The sequence below is a fragment of the Rattus norvegicus genome, chromosome 7, assembly GCF_021556685.1.
Source record: "Rattus norvegicus strain SHRSP/BbbUtx chromosome 7, alternate assembly SHRSP_T2T, whole genome shotgun sequence".
Lineage (NCBI taxonomy): Eukaryota > Metazoa > Chordata > Mammalia > Rodentia > Muridae > Rattus > Rattus norvegicus.
The window spans coordinates 120,655,910-120,676,181 of record NC_141540.1 but is presented as its reverse complement, the minus strand read 5'-3'; the positions used below and the strand labels follow the sequence as shown (position 1 = coordinate 120,676,181).

The window sequence follows — 20,272 nt, the reverse complement described above, 5'->3', positions numbered from 1 at the left end:
TGAGGCATCAACTATGGCCAGTGGGAAATGTGACAACACTCTGTACGGAAAAATGGCACCTTAACATGAACTGCGGGAAACACTGGATGTCTTTTAGCCTAGCTGGGTTGTTGCCCGCTTTAGAGAGCGACACGATGCATCCAACATGGCTGCGGCGCCAGCGCGGCAAAAAGCAACGGGAAGGAAATGGCGCCGGGGCGTGTGGCTAGCTTGGGGCACAAAGGGCGCTGGGGCGAGGGGCCGAGGCCAACCAAGAGGGTCTCAAGACTTTCAGGGTTCTACGGCCCACAGACCCCGAAGCCTGACCAAAGCAACATGGAAAGCGACCATTGTGTCTGCACAAGGCTGGCATCAAGGGTCGTTTGAGCTCGGAATGCCGGGATAAGTCGATTCTCTAAACAGAATGCGCTACGAAGACTGCGCATCCTCGCAATAGTGGGCTGGCCAACGACGCAAACAATGTTACGTCGTGCCGACGGCTCGCCCCACCCCCACCCAACGTTCTAGAGCTGGCGGCGCGAGAACGCTACGCCGGTTGCGCACACTGCCTTATTTAGGTGGACCAACAAGAGCACTCATCTCCGTCACCGGCGTAAAGCCATTCCTAGAATGTCTGTAGCATCGCGCGCAGCCCTCCAGGCGCTGTTTACGTAGCGTCTCGGCTGTGCGTAGCGTTAAGTTGGAGCAGTCTCAGCGGCCGCCGCCATTTTGTGCAGTTGCTGGGAAGGGAAGGAGACGCCTAAACCGTGGCACCGCCCGGTTTGAGCGTGACCAGACCTCCCAACTGTACTAACAACCCCGATTCTCTGAGTTTTGCTCCCGTCTCCGACGAGAGAGGCGGCGACGGTGGCGTCTGCGACGGGAGACAGCGCGTCGGAGCGAGACAGCGCCGCGCCTGCCGCCGCCCCAACAGCGGAGGCGCCGCCGCCATCGGTCATCACTAGACCAGAGCAGCAAGCCCTCCCGAGCTCGGTCATCCGTGCCCCACTCCCAGATCTTTATCCGTTTGGGACCATGCGCGGAGGCGGCTTTGGGGATCGGGATCGTGACCGGGACCGTGGAGGGTAAGGGGGAGGTGCAGGCGGGGGGCGGGGTGGCCCGCAGAGCCTGAGGCTCGGGACGTACAATGGCGGCAGTGCGCGGGCCTCAGGCTCTGGCGGGCGCCTTTGCGGACCGCGGTCCTGGCTCGGAAGTGGCAGGCCAGCCTGGTCTCCTCTCTTGGCCCGCTCGCTGGTCATTTGATACCTGCAAGCTGGCCCTCGCGTCTTATGGGGAGAACAGTTTTCATCTAGGAAAAGCTGCCTTGAATGGTTTCCTTTCCGCTATGTTAGCCATCCCTTTTAGAGAAGGACTAGAGTCGGAAAGACCTTTTTGAATCTAAACTAGGTTTTACTACCCTTGTGTCTTATTTTGGTTAACTGGAAGCAGTTTGGAATAGGAAGTGCTGGAGTTGATTTCTAAAAGATCGAAATTGGGAGAGCCAAGAGGCAGGTGACTTTTTAAATTGCCTTTTAAAGATCCAGTTGATTTTGAAGCCTAAGCTAAGAAGTTTTGTTTTTATTTTTTTTTCTTTTTTTTCGGAGCTGGGGACCGAACCCAGGGCCTTGCGCTTGCTAGGCAAGCGCTCTACCACTGAGCTAAATCCTCAACCCCCTTTATATGTTTTTTTAATTAGTTAACGTACGAAGCTTTTGGTGGTGTGTTGCCTGAGAAATCCTTGAATATATGCCCTGGAATCAATACATCCAAAAGCTTATGCCAGCTTTATTTCTGACACCTAGAGAGTGGAAACACTTCGCGTCTAGATAAACTCTGGGTGCTTTTTGTTTGGATACGATGAAAACTTGGCTAGTTGTGGTGGCAAATCGACTCAGGAGGCAAAGACAAAACAGATTCAAAGCCAGCCTGATCTGTGTAGTGAGTCCCAGGACTACACAGGGAGCCCCTACCTCGAAGGAAAAAAAGTCTTTGAAAGTAACCAAGCTGTTGAAACCAAAAGAACCCCTTGGGGTGACACATACCAGTAATCCCTGCATTTGAGGCTGAGTCAGGAGCTTGGAGTTAAAAGCTAGCCTGGGCTACACAGATCTTGTCTCAAAACAAGGGAATGGTTAACAGTTCAAAGTGAGGGGCAGTGGTAGAAAAAGGAAATTCGGTTAGAAAACGCCTTGTAAAAGAATCTTAATTGTAGAAGCTTTATTTTCTGCTGGATCATTAAGATGCAAGCAGTTTTGGATTCTAGCAAGCACAGTGGACATACATAGGAACCACATTACACTCGTTTGAGTTAGGCTTAAAACCTCTTAAAGATTGGGTCTTGGCTATTGCATGATTGAAAAAGAACTGACTTTCTTGGAAACGTTTTAGAATTCTGTTTGTTACTTCATTTGCAAGTGGAGTGAGGCAGTCAAATGAGAAGCCCTTGACACTGTAATATTAAGCTGAAAAGCCTGAGACCTTAAGGTCTGGTGGGTGTACTCAGTTGTGTATTTTTCTTTCTAGTTGTGTTGTTTTAGCAGTGGTATTAAGTCACCCAAATTCTGCCTACTGAATGTAGATACCCAATGAATTCCAGAAACGTTTCTGGCCATAAATCATTGCAGGGTGGGTTTGTCTCAGTGCTGTGTAGCTTAGTCTGCCCTGGTTGACCTGGAATGTGTCTTCACTGTGCCAGTGTCCAGAGTTCAGAAACAGATGTAGGCCACCACACCAGGCTCTAACAGAAGAGAATATTATTGTCTTGTGGGGTTCCTGCTACCTCTCCCAGTATTACCAGTCTTGACATTCTTTAAAGTAGCTACTATTGAATTTTCTCCAATGCTCTAGTGGTTTACAAGGAATCAGGAGTGAGGTCCTGCAGGGCATGGTGGAAAGAGAGGCCTAGGCCTCCAGCACAGCCAAGGCTATGATAGAGTCTCAGAGAAACAAAACAAAAAAGGAAATGAGTTTTTTTTAAGGCCCTGTACTACATAGATTAAGACAAATAAAGAGGTTATAATAGGACAAATTAGAGGTTATGTTATATTGTTCTGGGAAAAGTAGTTTCTGATTTCTTACATCTTAGCTTTGGCAAGTGGCCATATCTGTATTGTTTAGCTTATCTGTGGTAAACGGTATCTAAAGACAAGACTTAATTTAAATTTGTTTGAAGGGGTTTTGTTTTGACTCCAGGTCTCTTTGTAGACCAGAACTGGCCTTGAACTCTGACCTTGTCACCAGCTTTCAAGGGCTAGGATTACACATGTTCAATTCAATACAATCATTAACAAAACAAACACCTGTAACCTACATGTTGGTGAGGTTTTTGGTTTGTTTTCCTCTGTAACTAAATATTAGTTGACCCTGGTGTGGTGGCTCTCACTTACAATCCCAGTGTTTAGGAGGCTGAGGCAGGAGGATTGCTGTGAGTTTGAGGGGGGAAGTATAGGATGAGTGAGGGTCTGCCTCAAAACAGGAATAGTAGTACTATTTGGGAAGAAAAGAAAAGATATAACATAAAATCTATAAAATAAAGGATGAAAGATTACAAGTGTATTCTGGTTCTTTAGAGTAAACTAAACACTGGACCTAGTGTCCCAACTAGTTTGCCTTTATAGATTAGCAGAGAAGTTCTGGCCCCAGCATCAGTGGGGAAATTGGCCAAGAAGCTGTTGTAAATTTGAAGGACTTACGTGAAGACTGTTTTTCTCCCTGTCCACAGTTTAAACTGCTCTTGCAGTTTAAAAGAGTACCAGTTCCCTACAAGAGCAGAGACCATTCGTTTTTATTCTGTCTAGAATCTCTGGTGCCATTTAAAAACTACACTTAGTATCAAGTTGGTATAAGTAATTTTGTCAGTGTTTGTGGGTGGAAAACTGAATCAGTGCAAGAAGTCTGAGATGGGTACTAATGAATCTACATTTTCTGGTGTCTCTAGGTTTGGAGCAAGAGGTGGTAGTGGGCTTCCCCCGAAGAAGTTTGGTAATCCTGGGGAGCGGTTACGAAAAAAGAAGTGGGATTTGAGTGAACTCCCCAAGTTTGAGAAGAATTTTTATGTCGAACATCCAGAAGTAGCAAGACTGACTCCGGTAAGAAAAGGGGGGCATGAGTGAATGTTTAAATAGAGGTTAATAATCCAAGTGTTTATATCTGATTTTATATTATGTCATCTTTAATTTGTTTTTGTGTGTGGGTATTTTATTTGTTTTCTGAGACAGGATTTCTCTGTGTAGTCCTTTGATATCCTGGAACTCAGCCTGTAGACCAGGCTGGCCTCAAGCTCAGAGATCCACCTGGCTCTGCTTCCCAAGTGAGGTTAAAGGCATGTGCCCCATCAAGTTTCTTTTAATGTTTTTAAGTAGGTTGTTGTTGTTTAGACAGGATTTTGATTTGTGACCCCAGTAAATCTGGAACTTGCTATGTAGCCCAGGCTGGCCTCAGACTCAGATCCACCTGCATCTGCCTTCCAAGTGATACAAGGACTAAAGAATTATGTCACCATGCCTTGCCTTTGTGTTTTAGTTTTTATGTGATAAAATCATTCTATTTGTAGAATGGTCTCACTATGTAGTTCCAGGCTAGTCTTTAACTTGCTGTCCTGTTACTGTATCTCCTGGACTGCCAGGGTTCTAGGCATGGGAAACCACAGCCTGTGATCTTTTTTTCTTGGTCAAACTCTGAGCTTTGTCCATGAAGACAGGTAATCAACCACTGAGCTGATATTCTTTAATGGTGCTACGCTCAAACCTAGCACCATATGCATGTGACTTTAGTCCTCATACTCGGAAGGCAGATGCAGGTGGATCTCTGAGTCTGAGGCCAGCCTGGGCTACATAGCAAGTTCCAGGTTTACTGGAGTTGCAAATCAAAAGCTACCATTAAGCTACATACTTGTAAAATTAGTTTAACATTTTAACCTCCTAATGGTGTGTTCTACCCAGAAGATAGCTTATCCAGAAAAAATTATATAATGGAAAGAGAGTTTGGGCCCCAAGTTGTGTTTGTTGTAGACTGTCTCACTGTGTAACCCTGGCTGGTCTGGAACTTGTTTTGTAGATCAAGTTAGGTGTGAGCTTGAGTTGCTGTACAGAGAAGACAAAGCACCACTGGCCTGGCTAGGGACTACTCTTGAGGGTTTTCTCCTCCTAGTCATGTGCGTCACAGACTTGGATTCATGTAAAAAGCCTTAGCATATGTCATTGTGATAAGTTTCTAAATTGGGGCTGGGGATTTAGCTCAGTGGTAGAGCGCTTACCTAGGAAGTGCAGGGCCCTGGGTTTGGTCCCCAGCTCCGAAAAAAAAAAGAACAAAAAAAAAAAAAGTTTCTAAATTGAGAGCTTTTATTATTGTCTTCATTTTTCTTCCCCACAGTATGAGGTTGATGAGCTACGTCGAAAGAAGGAGATTACAGTGAGAGGGGGAGATGTTTGTCCAAAACCGGTCTTTGCCTTCCATCATGCAAACTTTCCGCGTAAGTGGTTTTTAATCCTGCATTACAGAGGGTACTTAAAGGTTTTGAAAGTTTCAGGATTTTGTCTAGAAGATAAGTAGAAACCTTTTATATAGAAAAGATAGTGGCCAGGTGGTGGTAGCAGTGCACACCTTAGATCCCCAGCACTCGGGAGGCAGAGGCAGGCAGGTTTCTGAGTTCCAGGACAGCTAGGGCTACACAGAGTCTCAAAATAAAAGAAGGAAAAGAGTAATTTAGATGGGGCCAATCAGGTGGGTGAGAGAGTGTGGACTGTGTCTTAGTCAGGGTTTCTATTCCTGCACAAACATCATGACCAAGAAGCAAATTGGGGAGGAAAGGGTTTTTATTCAGCTTACATTTCCATTTGCTGTTCATCACCAAAGGAAGTCAGGATGGGAACTCAGGCAGGGCAGGAAGCAGGAGCTGATGCAGAGGCCACGCAGGGATGTTACTTACTGGCTTTTGCTCAGCTTGCTTTCTTATAGAACTCAGGACTACAAATCAGGGAGGGCACCACCCACAATGGGCTGGGTCCTCCCCCATTGATCACTAATTGAGAAAATACCTTACAGCTGGGTCTCATGAAGGCATTTCCACAACTGAGGCTCCTTTCTCTGTAATAACTCCAGCTTGTGTCAAATTGACACACAAAATCAGCCGGTACAGACTGCCTGGGTTCAAATTTGGAAACCAAATAAACATGAAAGGAGGACACAGATCCACGCTGGCACACACCCAAAATAAAATTTTAAAAGTTTTTATTTTTTAAGATAAAGCTTCACTATAGATCAGGCTGGCCTGGAGCTCAAAGATCTACCTGCCTCTGCATCCCGAGTGCTGGGATTAAAGTCATGTGCCAACGCACCTGGCTTTGAATAGTAATTTTCTGTGTTTCTATTTTTTTAGAACAGAGATTAGTTACTACTATTGATAAACATATTGTGCAAATTTTTGTGTTTTGAAAGATTATTTGTATGGAGTGAGGTTCCTGGGGAGTCCAGAAGAAGGCACCAGAATGTCTAAAGTTGGAATTACAGGCACTTGTTAGTCTTACCTGGATCCTAGAAACCAAACTTGGGTTCTCTGCAAGAACAGCAAGCACCCTTAACAGCTGAATCGTCTCCTCAGCCTCTGCTTTGTTTTTGGTGCTGAAACTTCCACTAGTGTTCTGCCCGTGTTTTATAATGGAGCAGAACGTCGCTTCTGCGATATTGTAGGGACTTTGGGAACAGTAAATGAGCCATGAGCTGCTGCCATTGGGTGTGTTAGGATAGTGTTGGGTAATGTTGGGCTGGCCAGAGATTGGATTTAAAGTTTTTGGAGAATAATAAAAGTCAGTCCTACCATCGGTAACTGCTACTTTTTAAGGACTTGATATGCATCCTTAGTTTTATTAGTAAAGGTGGTAATGTGTTTCCTTTCTTACAGAATATGTAATGGATGTGCTGATGGATCAGCACTTTACAGAACCAACTCCCATTCAGTGCCAGGGATTTCCTTTGGCTCTTAGCGGCAGGGATATGGTTGGCATTGCACAGACTGGCTCTGGAAAGACATTGGCGGTAGGTACTGAGTTTCTGACATTGTGGTAATTTACTTTGTTATCCTAGTTGGCTTATGTTTTCTCAGTAGTTCTTGGGGTTTTTTTTGTTTGGTTGGTTGGTTTTCCCAAGACAGGATTTCTCTGTGTAGTTCTGGCTACCGCTTTATACCGCTTTATGATTTGAGCTCTGTCCCCTTCCAAGTGCTGGGATTAAAGGTGTGCCACCATGCCTGCCTCACATTTTCTCAGTTCTTAAACTCATAAAGTACTGTGTTCAAGCAGGGCATACTTTTAATCCTAACACTAGGAGGCAGAGGCGGGTGAATGGATCTCTAAGGCCAGCTTGGTTTATTTAGTGAGTTTCAGGATAGCTAGAGAGAGCTCCGTAGTGAAACACTGTCTCCAAAGGAAGCAACAAACACTTTCAGTGACATACTAACATGCACTGGAGTGGTAATTGTTGTCTTCCCATTTCCCATTAGGGTATTATTAATGACTGGTTTAACTTACACCTGTTAGGCTCATGGCCTAGGTTTGTATGACATTGTTAACTCTCATTCCTCCCCAGTATTTGCTGCCTGCGATTGTTCATATAAACCACCAGCCATACTTGGAAAGAGGAGATGGCCCAATTGTAAGTGTGTTACCATTTGTAATTTTTCAGGATAAATATTTTGAATGATGATCGAATTTTAGGCACTGTGCCCAATTTAATTCTTTTTTTTTTTTTTTTTTTTTTTTTTTTTTTTATGAGTTATCTCTCTGGCCCCTGCCCTTAATCAGTTCTCAACCCTTTTCTCGGTATATAGAGGTGGTACTGACTTGTCTTGGAATTAAATGACTTGCCCAAAGTTGTACAGCAGTAAAATAGGATTTGAGGCATTCTTCCTCTTTTCTGTTTGTGATCTTCTTTATGCCCTTGTGTGTGCTAGATAGTAATCCCACCACTGAGCTCCACCCTCCCCGAACTGAACCTAGTCTTTGAACCAGTTTTGCAGCAAATCAGCAAATTTAAGTGCAGTTCTTTGTTTTGGGTTTGTTTTTTGGTACTGGGGGTTGAGTTTGGGGCCTGACGCATGTATTCAACCACTGGGCTATTTGTCCCTCAAGCACAATTCTAAATTACTCATTTTTATTAGGTTTACTTACTTTTCTGAAGGGAGTGGGTGTTTATTTTGTAGAAGCTGGGATAACTTGTAAGGGTCAGTTCTTTCCACATGTGGGTCTCAAGATCAGGTTGCCAAACTTAGGGGATAAGAAGTTTGAAAGGCCAGAGAGTCTACAAGACCCTGCTTTTTCCTTTTTTTTAAAAGTAGATTATAAAGGTGTAAATCAATCTTAAGTGGATCATTTATGCCTCAATAGTTAAGTGGGGAAGAGCTGGTGTCCTTTCCATTTCTGAATAGTAAATATTTTCTCATAAGTCAGTGTGCCCCATGGCTTAATATTAAAAGATAAGGGAAAAATTAGACAACCTTTTGATTCTTGGGGTGGTTGGGATTTTCAAGTTTTGTTGAAGTTGGAGTGGCTGTCTCAGTGTCATTTGCTTCCCTCCCCTTTGTTTCAGTGTCTGGTGCTGGCTCCTACCAGAGAGCTTGCCCAGCAGGTGCAGCAGGTGGCCGATGACTATGGGAAATGCTCTCGGTTGAAGAGTACGTGCATTTATGGAGGTGCTCCTAAAGGCCCCCAGATTCGAGACTTGGAAAGAGGTAAAAACAAAAATGTTCATGCTTGCCAATGTCTATACATGAAGATGAGCATTGGGTTCTTGTGAGGAAATTCAGTATTTTCAATAGTGTATAAATTCTTGGGATTGGGCATCTATTAGATATTTTGTTGGGGGAAATGTGTGACTAGAGACTACTGTTTGTGACACTCTCCTTACCTTGTGTTCTTTGGATACTGTGAGTTTAGCAAGTGCTGTAACATTGAATGCAGCACCCAGGGCTGGGCTGCCTAGTTTCTGTGCTGAGGTTTGGGTGTTTATAAGAGAGAAAGGGTTCTTCATGGACTAGAGTTTCTGTTGTTATTGCTTTATAGGTGTTGAGATTTGCATAGCCACTCCTGGGCGCCTAATAGATTTCCTGGAGTCAGGAAAGACAAACCTTCGCCGATGTACTTACCTTGTGTTGGATGAGGCTGACCGGATGCTTGATATGGGCTTTGAGCCCCAGATCCGTAAAATTGTTGATCAAATCAGGGTTTGTAAACCTGATCACTATATTTATACCTCTTTGTCCCTTAATATAGTTCCTTAACCTAAAGGAAAGCTTTCATTTCTTGATAGCCTGACCGGCAGACACTAATGTGGAGTGCAACCTGGCCAAAGGAAGTAAGGCAGCTTGCAGAGGATTTCCTGCGTGACTACACTCAGATCAACGTGGGCAATCTGGAGCTGAGTGCCAACCACAACATCCTACAGATCGTGGATGTCTGTATGGAGAGTGAAAAAGATCACAAGTATGGAAAGAGACTTCATAGCATTTGATAATTATAATGCAGTATACTAATTAATACTGTTTGGTTATATTTGAGACAGGGCCACACTATCTATCCTATGATTGTCCTCAAACTCATGATCTCCCTTCCTCAGCCTCTCAAGTGTGAGGTTTATAATTGTATTATGAGAACTGAGAAAGCCAGGACTGATTATTTATTCATGTATTTATTTCGAAGGTTGAAAACATTGTGTCATACACTGCAGCGTTGTCTTTGCTGGTCTTTGATCCTTGCGCTTATATCGGGCTTTTTTAATGCCAGCAGTGTTTCTTAGGTGGACTTCAGATTAACCTCTTATCACCTCTACTTCTCATTTCCGAGAAATGAGTAATAGCAAGTATATGAGATCTGCTTTGAGTCTAGTGTGAATTAAGTTGTATTGATTTACTTGAGACAGGGTCTCTTTATCCTTGGCAGGCCTGGAGCTCATGGCATAACAGAAGGTAGCTTTGAACCTTCTGCCTCCCCCATGTGAGATCTTAGTTCGTGCCACAGACCTTGGTTTATGTGTTGCTGGAGATTGCACTTATGCCATCATGCATGCTAGACAAACACTGTGACCACAACCTTAATTAGTTTTTGTTGTTTGTTTTCCTGCACTTTGCCTATAAAAGGAATACAAGAATTCAGATCCCATAGGGCTGGAATTAGAGGTGGTTTGTAAGCCACTTTGTGGGTACCCAGAGTTCCACAGGCAGGCAGGTTCAAGGACAGCCAGGGCTACACAGAAAAACCCTGACTTGAAAAACAAGTTTGAGGTCCTTTTCCCCCTTCCTTTTTGGAATAAAAGATTGTTGTTGTGTGCCTAAGGTTGATCATGAACTCTCCATTCTGCTGCAGCCTTCCAAGGGACCCTGGGATGTAGACATAGGCCCTCACACACTCTTTGTGGCTGGGGAGTGACTATCACCTGTGTGCTATTGTGAAGGGAGGTCTTTCCTGGGTGGTGACTGTGCTGTTGGTCGTCATTTCAGATTGATCCAGCTAATGGAAGAGATCATGGCAGAAAAGGAAAATAAGACTATAATATTTGTGGAGACAAAGAGGCGCTGTGATGACCTCACTCGAAGGATGCGCAGAGATGGGTGAGTGCAGCACCTAGACAGCTTTATGCCAGTGGTTCTCAACCTATGTATAGGTTGTGATCCCTAGGTGTGGAGGAGGTTGAAAGACCCTTTCACAGAGGTTGCACATCCTGCATATCAGATACTCACATTACCGTTCATAACAGTAACAAAATTACAGTTAATGATGTAACAGTGAAAGAATTGTGTGGTTGGGGTCAACACAACATGTGGAACTGTATTACAGGGTGGCAAGTTAGGAAGGTTGAGAACCACTGCTATGCTCAGGCAGTTTCCTTCCAAATGACTGTTTTGTGGGTGTATGTATTTAATCCTGATGGATAATTGTGTGCATGTGTAATGAGCCATCTTCTATTTTGTTGCTTAAAGAACTTGATCAAAATTTGTACTAATAATTTTTTTGTGAAGATCTCTAATATATAATAAATATTCTTCTGATAGTTGGCCAGCTATGTGTATCCATGGAGACAAGAGTCAACCAGAAAGAGATTGGGTACTTAATGGTAAGAATAAAACTTGAGCTTGGTAACACCCCCTACCCCCCCACCCCCCACCCCCCACCCCCCACCCCGAGCTGGGGACCGAACCCAGGGCCTTGGCGCTTGCTAGGCAAGCACTCTACCACTGAGCTAAATCCCCAACCCTTTTTTTTTTTTTTTTTTTTTTTTTTTGAGATAGGATTTCACTGTGTAGATCAGGCGGCCTTGAACTCATAGAAATCCACCTGCCTCCGCCTCACAAATGCTATCTGGGGGGGAAAGTGTGTGCTACTGTACCTAGCATAATAAAGGCTTTGACAACTATCATCATAGCTGCTGTGCCTCCCCACCCTCCCCCAACCAATTTATAAAGGATCAGATAATAGATTGTTTCTACAAAAACAAGTGGTCATAGACAGTACTGTAGACACGACCTAGCTGCATCTCCAACAACAATTTTATTTGCAAAAATAAGTACTATACTAGATTTTTATTTGTAGACCAAATTTCATACCCAACCTTGTTCTAGTTTATTGAATCCTGGGTATTCTCAGTTTATCCCCAGGGTTCTTTAACTTCATGATATAAATAAAAGTCTTTTCCTAAGAGCCCACACTGCTCTTTGAGGCCCCATCACCTGTGTTGGTGGCTTACAGCCACCTGTAATTCTACCTCCAGGGGCTTCTATGCCTCTGGGCTCTGGGCACTTACGAGCACAGACACACACAAACACAAAGTTTTGGTTGTTGTTGAGAGAGTCTTACTATGTACCCTTGACTGTCCTGGAACTCGCTCAGTAGACCAGGCCAGCCTTGAACTCAGACCTGCCTGCCTCTGCATCCTGAGTGCTGGGATAAAGGTGTGCACCACCACTGCCAGATACACAATTTTTTTTAAATGCTTAATTTCCTTTTTTTTTTTTTTTTAAATGGGTGTGGTGTAAGACATCTCAAGATACAGAGCCCATGTTATGGTTATGAGGGGCGTGTGTCTTGGGTGGGTGGGGAGATAATGTTTCTTCAGTCCATGTCATTTACACATGTGCTTCAGCCTCAATTCCCTAACTTGGCGCCTTTTCTTTCTTCCAGAGTTCCGGTCTGGAAAGGCCCCTATCCTCATTGCCACAGATGTAGCCTCCCGTGGGCTAGGTTTGTATAGATAGGCGTCTCTATTGCTGCCTTGTATATCTTTTGGTTTAAAAAAATTTTTTTTGTGATGTCAGATTTATAATTGTATGTACATGAGTTTAGACAAAAGAGGGTATAAGTGCAATTTTTTCCTTCGCTGCAATTTTCTTTTAACCTTCATGGGGGTTTTGTTATTATTTTGGGTTTTCTGTGGTTCCCACCCCCTTTATTTTCAAAGTTCCATCTGGCTCCTGACAAAGTCTTTGGTCTGTAGTAGTAGCAAGGCTTAGGCATGACTATTAAATTAGAGTTCTCTGGCTGGATAGAAGGAGCCTAATTAGGCCTATCAAAAGCTGGGTCTTTAGTTTTCCCTTATACTAGTCTGTTTGCTGTAGATACAAAGAAGCCACTTCCATGAACATTTACTCAGGGGTTTGCTCTCTGTATAATGCCATTCTGTTAAATCTGCTTTGCCCAGTATCGTTGCAGTAGTGTGGTTGGAATTATCCCTCCCTTTACCCATCATTTGGCCATAGACATGGTGTCTGGTTTAAGAACTTGATCTGAATATATTCTTCTAGAGCTTTCCATTCCTGCTCTAAAATACATGCAAATAGCCTTGGATACTTGGCCTCCTGTGAACTGAACATGTCTGACCCAGAATGTTTACATTTATAAGGATTGTTTTAGCTGAGTGTGGTAATACACGCCTTTGATCCCCACACTTGGGAGACACAGGCAAGTGGTTTCTATAGTTTGAGGCAGACCTGGTGGCCATAGTGAGTTAGTTGTAGACCAACCAGTGCTACGTTGTAAGACTGTCTCCAGAGAAAGATTTCTTAGAGCTAGGCATGTTAATATATGCTTGAAGGCAACCTAGGTAATACAACATGGTCTTGTTTAAAGAGCCTGGGGTCATTTCTATTGGGGGAAACCATTATTGATGTGTTTAATTTCCTGTTGAGTAAGGTGAGAAGTACCAAGTTTCCCTGTGCAGTTTAACATAGACATGATAAGTGTTGACTTCAGCAGTGATGGAGTCTTTTCATAATTCAACTTAACTCCTCCTTCAGAGGTAGTGACCTGCAGCCATGGTGGGAAGTTGTCTCTTCCTTCTGAGGTCGTCTCTGGGTCTGTGCCCTTAGAACTGGGGCCTGGGAAAGGAGGCAGAAGCCTGAAAGCAATTTACACAAAGGCTTTCAGTAATGGTGGTTTTTAAAACAGGCTTGCTATGTGCTGGTAGCTTCTTTGTGCATCTTGCCTAGACAATTAAAAATTTGTTCTGTCCTTTTGCATATTTTAAACAAAATCAATTGGCTACCGTTAGAACAACTTAGACTCTTCATCCCACCCCCCCTCATTCAAGTGAGGGAGAGGGAAGGTGCCCGAGTCTGTTTCTTGTTACTCAACATCAGTGCTTGTTCTGGGCCCCTGTGTTTGCTGCCTTGTAAAAATCAAAAGGAGGGAGAAAACCCACCACAAATGGCAGAATTCTGACCAAGGTCCTACAAGATCCTGGAAAGTGAAGGCTTCTACGTCATAGACAGGGGTGCTATTTTCAGCTGAGTCACCAGGCCTTTTTTCACTTGTGTGGAGCGATGGTCTCTTAAATGATCCCTTCAGGTAAGTTCTTTAACTCCCATAGTTAATAATAGTCATCTTCGGGTGACCACTTGTTCCCTTTCCACTGGGATATTTTTTATTTTGCTTTTTTTTCTTTTTTTCTTTTTCCTTTTTTTGTTTAAACTACACACTGTTGAACTAAAAGTATTGAATTTATTTCATTTTGTTTTTTAACAGAAGCTTTGATATCAACTGCAGATCACTCAGTACATGGCTGAGGCAAATCTCCATTGGCCCGAAGCCACTCTAGATGAGCCTGCTGGCTAGTCCTAGTCTCTCCCAATTAGTGAGTGCAGTTTCAGGCCACGGCATAGGGCTTTCCAAACCACACGTTCTCCCAGGCCAGTGGCCAAAACATGTAACTTTCCATTTCTTACCCTGCTACAGCTTCGTCTATAAAGACAGCAGTGCAACAGTAACCTCAGGGCAGCCTGGGCTGGAGAAACCTGATTCTAGGCTTGCTCTTAGGTGGCCTTCAGTCCGCTGTGCACACACAGGACACCCTTCTAGCATGAAGAACTTTTGCACCGTGTCCACCCCTTATCAAGCCCCTCCAGAAGTCCTCCCAGCTGTTAGCATCTGAAGCCCGGTGCTTGCTGCTGGGGAAGCACGCTTCTGTGCATCCAGTGCAGTAACTCAGCGTGCTCTGTTTCCTTCCCACGGTCACTCAGTGGGAGTGACTAAGGAGCATTATTCAAGCTCTGAAGAAGTGCTCATGGAGTTTACCCCGCCCTACCCCGCCCCACCCTGCCCTTTCATCCTTGCCCTGTTATGTTTTTTTCTTTGTGGCATCAACGACCCAAGCCGGAGACTCAAGCTGCCCCCTGTGATAAGTGCCTTCTCGTCTTTCTGGTGTGATTCAGGACTTTAGGGGTCAGTAAAGACTGAGGAGCCTTTATTGTAATAAGAAACAGACATAATGTCCCTACTTCACATGCCCCTAACAACAGCTGATTTTTTTTTAATCATCTTCCCCTTTCCCCTGAAATTAATCCAGTCTGGGCAATAGATGCAGTCTGACCCTTTGGATGTAACTTTTTTTTTTTTTTTTAATTTTTCTACAATCACCCCAATTACCTTGGGGAGGCGTTGGAGGACCTGAAATTTTTACCTGAACCCAGGTTCTCCGGCGCTTGGCAACCAAATGGGGCTACAGAGAAGCATCTAAGCCAGTTCACAGAGCGAGCGTGTGTGGGGACTTCTCACTGCCACGGACCCTTGATGCATGCTCCCCGCGCTCCAGTGGTCCCGTGTCAGAAGGCGGAGTTTTCGAAAGGAGGCCGCCAAATATAAAAGGCAAAGAGACGGGATCGGCTGCAGCGGTTTCCCAAAGGAGGAGGGAGTGTGCATCGGTCTGGTAACAAACAGAGAATGTTTTTTAATTATTTCTATCACAGAAATCTGTGTTTTATCTAGGATATTTTCGGAATATTCTTTGTAAAATGCAGATTTTTTTCCACCAAAAATTAGGATTCTGTTATTAAATTTGCTTGTTAAGTAGGTTTAAAAAAACTACATTTAGCTGAAAGCATTACACTAACATTTGCATACTTTTAAGTTTTAGGGGGTTACTCAGCCATGTATAGAATATTAAATGTGTGTCTCAAGGTTTCATGGTTTTCCCCACATTGTTTGGCTATTGAATCTTCAGGTCACATAGACAATCTGATTGTTGATACAAGTACTAAGTTTGCAATAACCTTGAGTTGAGTGGAAAAAAACCTCATTTGAGAAGCTGGGCTTGGCAGTAGTGAGATCTTAGTGTAATGTGTTCTTGTGATTGAGAAGGGAAAGGTGATCTGGGTGTTCACATGAAGCAAAATAGGTGTGTATTTTGGTTTGGTTTGCTTTTTAAATACAAGAGCAAGAAAGAACCTAACTGTTGAGTCTGAGGATGTAGTGAGTAGATGGAGTACCTTTCCATGTTGCTCTGTGACTGGTCTGAAGGTAAGTTGGTTGTATTGTTGGTAGACTGTGCCAGGCTTCTCCCAACAGAGTAGAAGTGATTTGGCCCTGCACTTTAATGGTGGTAATTGAGATCGTCTACATTCCAGCTTTGAAGGGGGTGGCACTAGAATGTGTCAGTCTGAATTCTGGTCTTAGTGTAGCTCCTGTCAGCATACCATTTAACAGAAAAGGCAGGAGTTTTGGGGTACTGAACAGAGCTCCCATAGGATCATAGCAAACAAGATGGCAGTGCTGTGTGTCCTGCACGGCACTGATCCTTCTTTACTCTGTTGGGATGAGTCTTCTTTTGTACCTACTCAGGGTGGTCACTAACTTCATCCTCTCTCCTCTTGCTGTCATCTGCATTCGCGCCCTCCACTTGGCATGTCTTTACCTTCTCTTTCTCTGCCACATCAACCTGCACAATGTCTCCTCATTGACGTGGAAGACGTGGAGGATGTGAAGTTTGTCATCAACTACGATTATCCAAACAGCTCAGAGGATTATGTTCACCGTATTGGCCGAACGGCCCGCAGCACCAACAAGGGCACTGCCTATACTTTCTTTACCCCGGGCAACCTGAAGCAGGCTAGAGAGCTGATCAAAGTATTGGAAGAGGCCAATCAGGCCATCAATCCAAAGTTGATGCAGCTTGTGGACCACAGAGGTGGCGGCGGAGGAGGGGGTAAGGGTAAGTCCTGGAATTTTCCAGGTACTGCCAAGGACTTGTAACACCTAATTGTGCCATGTTTTCAGCTGGTTTTTTTCTGTTGGTGAGTTTTTAGTTTTCCTTTTTGTTTGTTTTGTTTGGAATGGGAGAGAACTCTGTGGCTTTTATGCAGCCTCATTTTAAGTGGAAGAGCAAGTTCTGTCTTCATGCTACTGTTACAGCCCAATATTTTTGTAGTTGGGAATTTAAGACCCATTATTTACTTAAATTTTGGATCACATGGTGCATGTTCACAATTAAACTAATAGTACATGCCTGTGAATCTTTTGGTTTTGGTTTTGTTCTTTAAAACAGGGTTACTTGGGCTGCAGAGATGGCTCAGCGGTTAAGAGCACTGACTGCTCTTCCAGAGGTCCTGAGTTCAAATCCCAGCAACCACATGGTGGCTCACAACCATCTGTAATGAGATCTGATGCCCTCTTCTGGTGTGTCTGAAGACAGCTTCAGTGTACTCATATGCATAAAATAAATAAATCTTTAAAAAAAAAAAAAGAAACAGGGTTACTTTGTGTAGCCCTGGCTGTTCTGGAACTCACTTTTTAGACCACACTGTTCTCAAACTGATAGATTCACCTGCCACTGCCTCCCACTGCTGGCAAGGGCACCACTGTCCATCCAAGCCTGGGTTTGTTTCTTTTGTTTTATGTATGAGTCTGCATTTACACCTGCATGCCAGAAGAGGGCATCAGATCCCATTACAGATGGTTGTGAGCCACCTTGTAGTTGCTGGGAATTGAACTCAGGACCTCTGGAAGAACAGTCATTGCTCTTAACCACTGAGCCATCTCTCCAGTCCTGAGACTATGTTTCTTAACACATGGAGGTAAGGCTAGTATGTTGTCTTTTTGGGACAGCTTGAGCTTCATAGCTAACCTGGTCTCTTAAAATTTAACATATATAGCTAAATTGTTGTTTCTTCTTGATACCTTTGGAGAATTTGTTAATTTTGCCTCATTTCATAGCACAATATTAACTGAGGCATGTGATCTTCAGCTGTGAGGTACGCTCGGGTCTACGTTCCTGGCTCCCCGGTTTGGTATGTTAAGGTTGTTTTTGTTATCCTCAAAAAGACTCTAAAAGGCACCAAGTTGAGTGAAATACTAAAGAGACTAGCATTTGAGAGGAAGAAGATGAGTATTTCACAGTATTTCAGTTTGTTTGAATCACATACTTGGCATTTTCTTCCCACCAGGAGGCCGCTCACGATACCGGACTACTTCTTCAGCCAACAATCCCAACCTGATGTATCAGGATGAGTGTGACCGGAGGCTTCGAGGGGTCAAGGATGGTGGTCGGAGAGATTCTACAAGCTACAGGGATCGCAGTGAAACCGATAGAGCCAGTTATGCTAATGGCAGTGGCTATGGAAGCCCGAATTCTGCCTTTGGGGCGCAAGCAGGCCAATACACCTATGCTCAAGGCACCTATGGGGCAGCTGCTTATGGCACCAGTGGCTACACAGCCCAGGAGTATGCTGCTGGCACTTACGGGGCTAGCAGCACCACCTCAACCGGAAGGAGCTCCCAGAGCTCTAGCCAGCAGTTTAGTGGAATAGGCCGATCTGGGCAGCAGCCACAGCCACTAATGTCACAGCAGTTTGCACAGCCTCCAGGAGCTACCAATATGATAGGCTACATGGGGCAGACTGCTTACCAGTACCCTCCCCCACCCCCTCCCCCTCCGCCATCTCGTAAATGAAACTGCTTGGCGGGAGTGACTCGTGCAGATGAATTACATCTAAAGGAACACTGTCTTTTACCCTTCTAGACCTTTGCGTTTTTTTAGTTTTTCTTTTCCCTACCATTATGGTTTATCTTTTTTTAATGCAGATAGTTAAAAGTTCACTGCCAGGTTTCTTCTGCCCACCCAAAAGATCCAGTCTATAATAACAGATTTTGTAAGAAAATATATATATACATAACTGACTGGAAAAGATTAATTTCTTTCCCCCAACTTAATGCATGTTGAGGATGTGGAGCTGTTTTTCACCGTAAAGGTATTAGGCTTTTGTTGGAGCCTGTTTATCTCTGGAGGGTGGGTAGGGAAGGACTGACTGCTCGGCAGGAGGTGCTGTCTGCTCTTTAGACTGCTCTCCTTATCTGGAGGGGCCAGAGGGTTTCCATGCACACTGCCCATGGTGGGTTTTGAGTTACTGATGTTAGGCTACTCAGGCCTGATGAATTTTTAAGACTGCTTTTTTCAGTCATTTGGCTGATGGCTTCTTAATGTGCATTCAACAGTTAAAAGTTTCCTAATTGGTTTTGTTGTCCCACCCCCTTTTCCTGCAGTTATTAAATATTAACCAGGTTAGTGTTGAGTTAGAAATTATATTTCTGAGTTCAAGTGTTGTCTTTTTTAAGTTTAAAAAACTATAAAGCATTGTTTCTACTAGGTAGACTGGCATTTGGGTAGGGCCTGCCTGGTTTGTTTTTTTTTCCCCCAGTATAACCAGGGGCCATCTGAAAGTTGTTCTCTAGCCAGATAAGCCACTATGAGCGGTAAGCATCAGTGCTAACGCAGAAGCTTCCTGAGCAGCATTTAAAAAGCACCTTTAGAAATGATGGACTGCAAGTGGGCAGATGTTCCTCTTAAACTCAGTATTCTTAGAATAAGAGTGACTTCATGGCTGCACTGCCCACTTGGCCTGAGCAGGACTGCTGAAGAGCTAGCCTCCTCACAGCCTGTTCTCTGAGGTGCTTTGTAGCAGCTGGAGGCACTTGTCCTGGGCTTCCCTTTGCTCCCAGTGTCTCACAGGTAGGTAGTACCCATGGAGGACTGAAGCCCAGGCTCACCTTACTCTCTGGAGTGTGAAGGTTTGGGTGAGCTTGTCTCATCCCATTAGCAAATGCTTTCTTCTGGAACTTGGAAGAGCAGCAGATGAAGTTGGAGAGAAAATTCTGCTCTTACATCACCTAAACAGAAGAGGACAGTAGATGCCCCCAAAGCTCTAGTAGATGATAGTGTGGGGGCTTGTGTGCGGCTCCTACCTGTGCTGTTCATTCACAGTGCAGTTTAAGGGAGCAGGCGCCACTGCATTCCTTGGCTGTGCCCTGAGGGTGCTTGCTGCTTTATATAGTAACAGTCAATTAAGGTTTCTTTCAGGAAGAGAAAAGGGATGGTTTTGAGGGGCTCAGAAAATAGGATTCAGTGTGTAACATAACAGGTAGGTTGTCGTCACATGCTGAGTATCCGCATGTGAATGCACGCTTGGCATTCTTTTGTTTTCTTTACAGACTGAAGCCAAGGGGGATGGTGGGCACAGATGTGTGGCAACCCTGCTCTGTGCTCTAAAACCAAAGTATGTCCTGTCTTGTCTGTCTCTCACCCTGCCAAAAGGAAGTGTCTAATCACTGACACTGACCAGCCTGTTAGAGATACTTTCTACAACCAAATTCAGATTTATTTTTTATTAAGCATTATACCATGGGCTGTTCTGTGCTACTGTAGCTCTTCAAAATACCCACCCCTTCTATTACTGCCTCCGGGGATGAAGCAGTAGCTAGGTTGCTTCTGTCCCCTCTCCAGCAGAGGCAGAATCCAGATAAATAGCACATTTCATATTTCATAAGCTCTTTTGGCCTGGGTACAGCAGAAAACTAGCAGTTTTCCTACTTAGCGCAAGTGACTTCTGCCTCCTTGTCAGTCCGTTGTCAGCACAGGTGCAGGCAAACCCTGAAGCTGGGTTGATTGCCTTCTGTGGTTTACTCACTTAGGGGGAAGGGCTTAGGTATAAAGCTGTGGGCTGCTGCTCCCTAACAATCCATTGTGCAGACTTCTCATCTAAAAAGGT

General features: G+C 44.2%; 1 protein-coding gene across 5 annotated transcripts; it reads left to right on the top strand.

Moving 5' to 3' along the window:
* Positions 1-536: 536 nt before the first annotated feature.
* Ddx17 (DEAD-box helicase 17) lies at positions 537-20,254 on the top strand. 5 transcript variants are annotated; one of them, XR_015624107.1, is made up of 14 exons: positions 703-1,064; positions 3,917-4,067; positions 5,350-5,449; positions 6,878-7,011; positions 7,561-7,626; positions 8,560-8,701; positions 9,033-9,193; positions 9,280-9,452; positions 10,466-10,576; positions 11,018-11,079; positions 12,144-12,203; positions 14,927-15,162; positions 16,201-16,437; positions 17,675-20,254. XR_015624107.1 is itself a non-coding variant. In NM_001372136.1 (13 exons), exons 1-13 carry the CDS (start codon positions 1,015-1,017, stop codon positions 18,178-18,180), a joined length of 1,959 nt encoding a protein of 652 aa, NP_001359065.1. In that variant the 5' UTR covers positions 537-1,014; the 3' UTR covers positions 18,181-18,810. The 5 variants fall into 5 exon arrangements, 3 of the variants coding, with proteins under 3 accessions (NP_001359065.1, XP_087413575.1, NP_001015018.1); XR_015624106.1 differs by having other exon boundaries at positions 16,201-16,443; NM_001372136.1 differs by lacking the exon at positions 14,927-15,162 and having other exon boundaries at positions 537-1,064; positions 16,201-16,443; positions 17,675-18,810.
* The last annotated feature ends 18 nt before the right edge of the window (positions 20,255-20,272 follow it).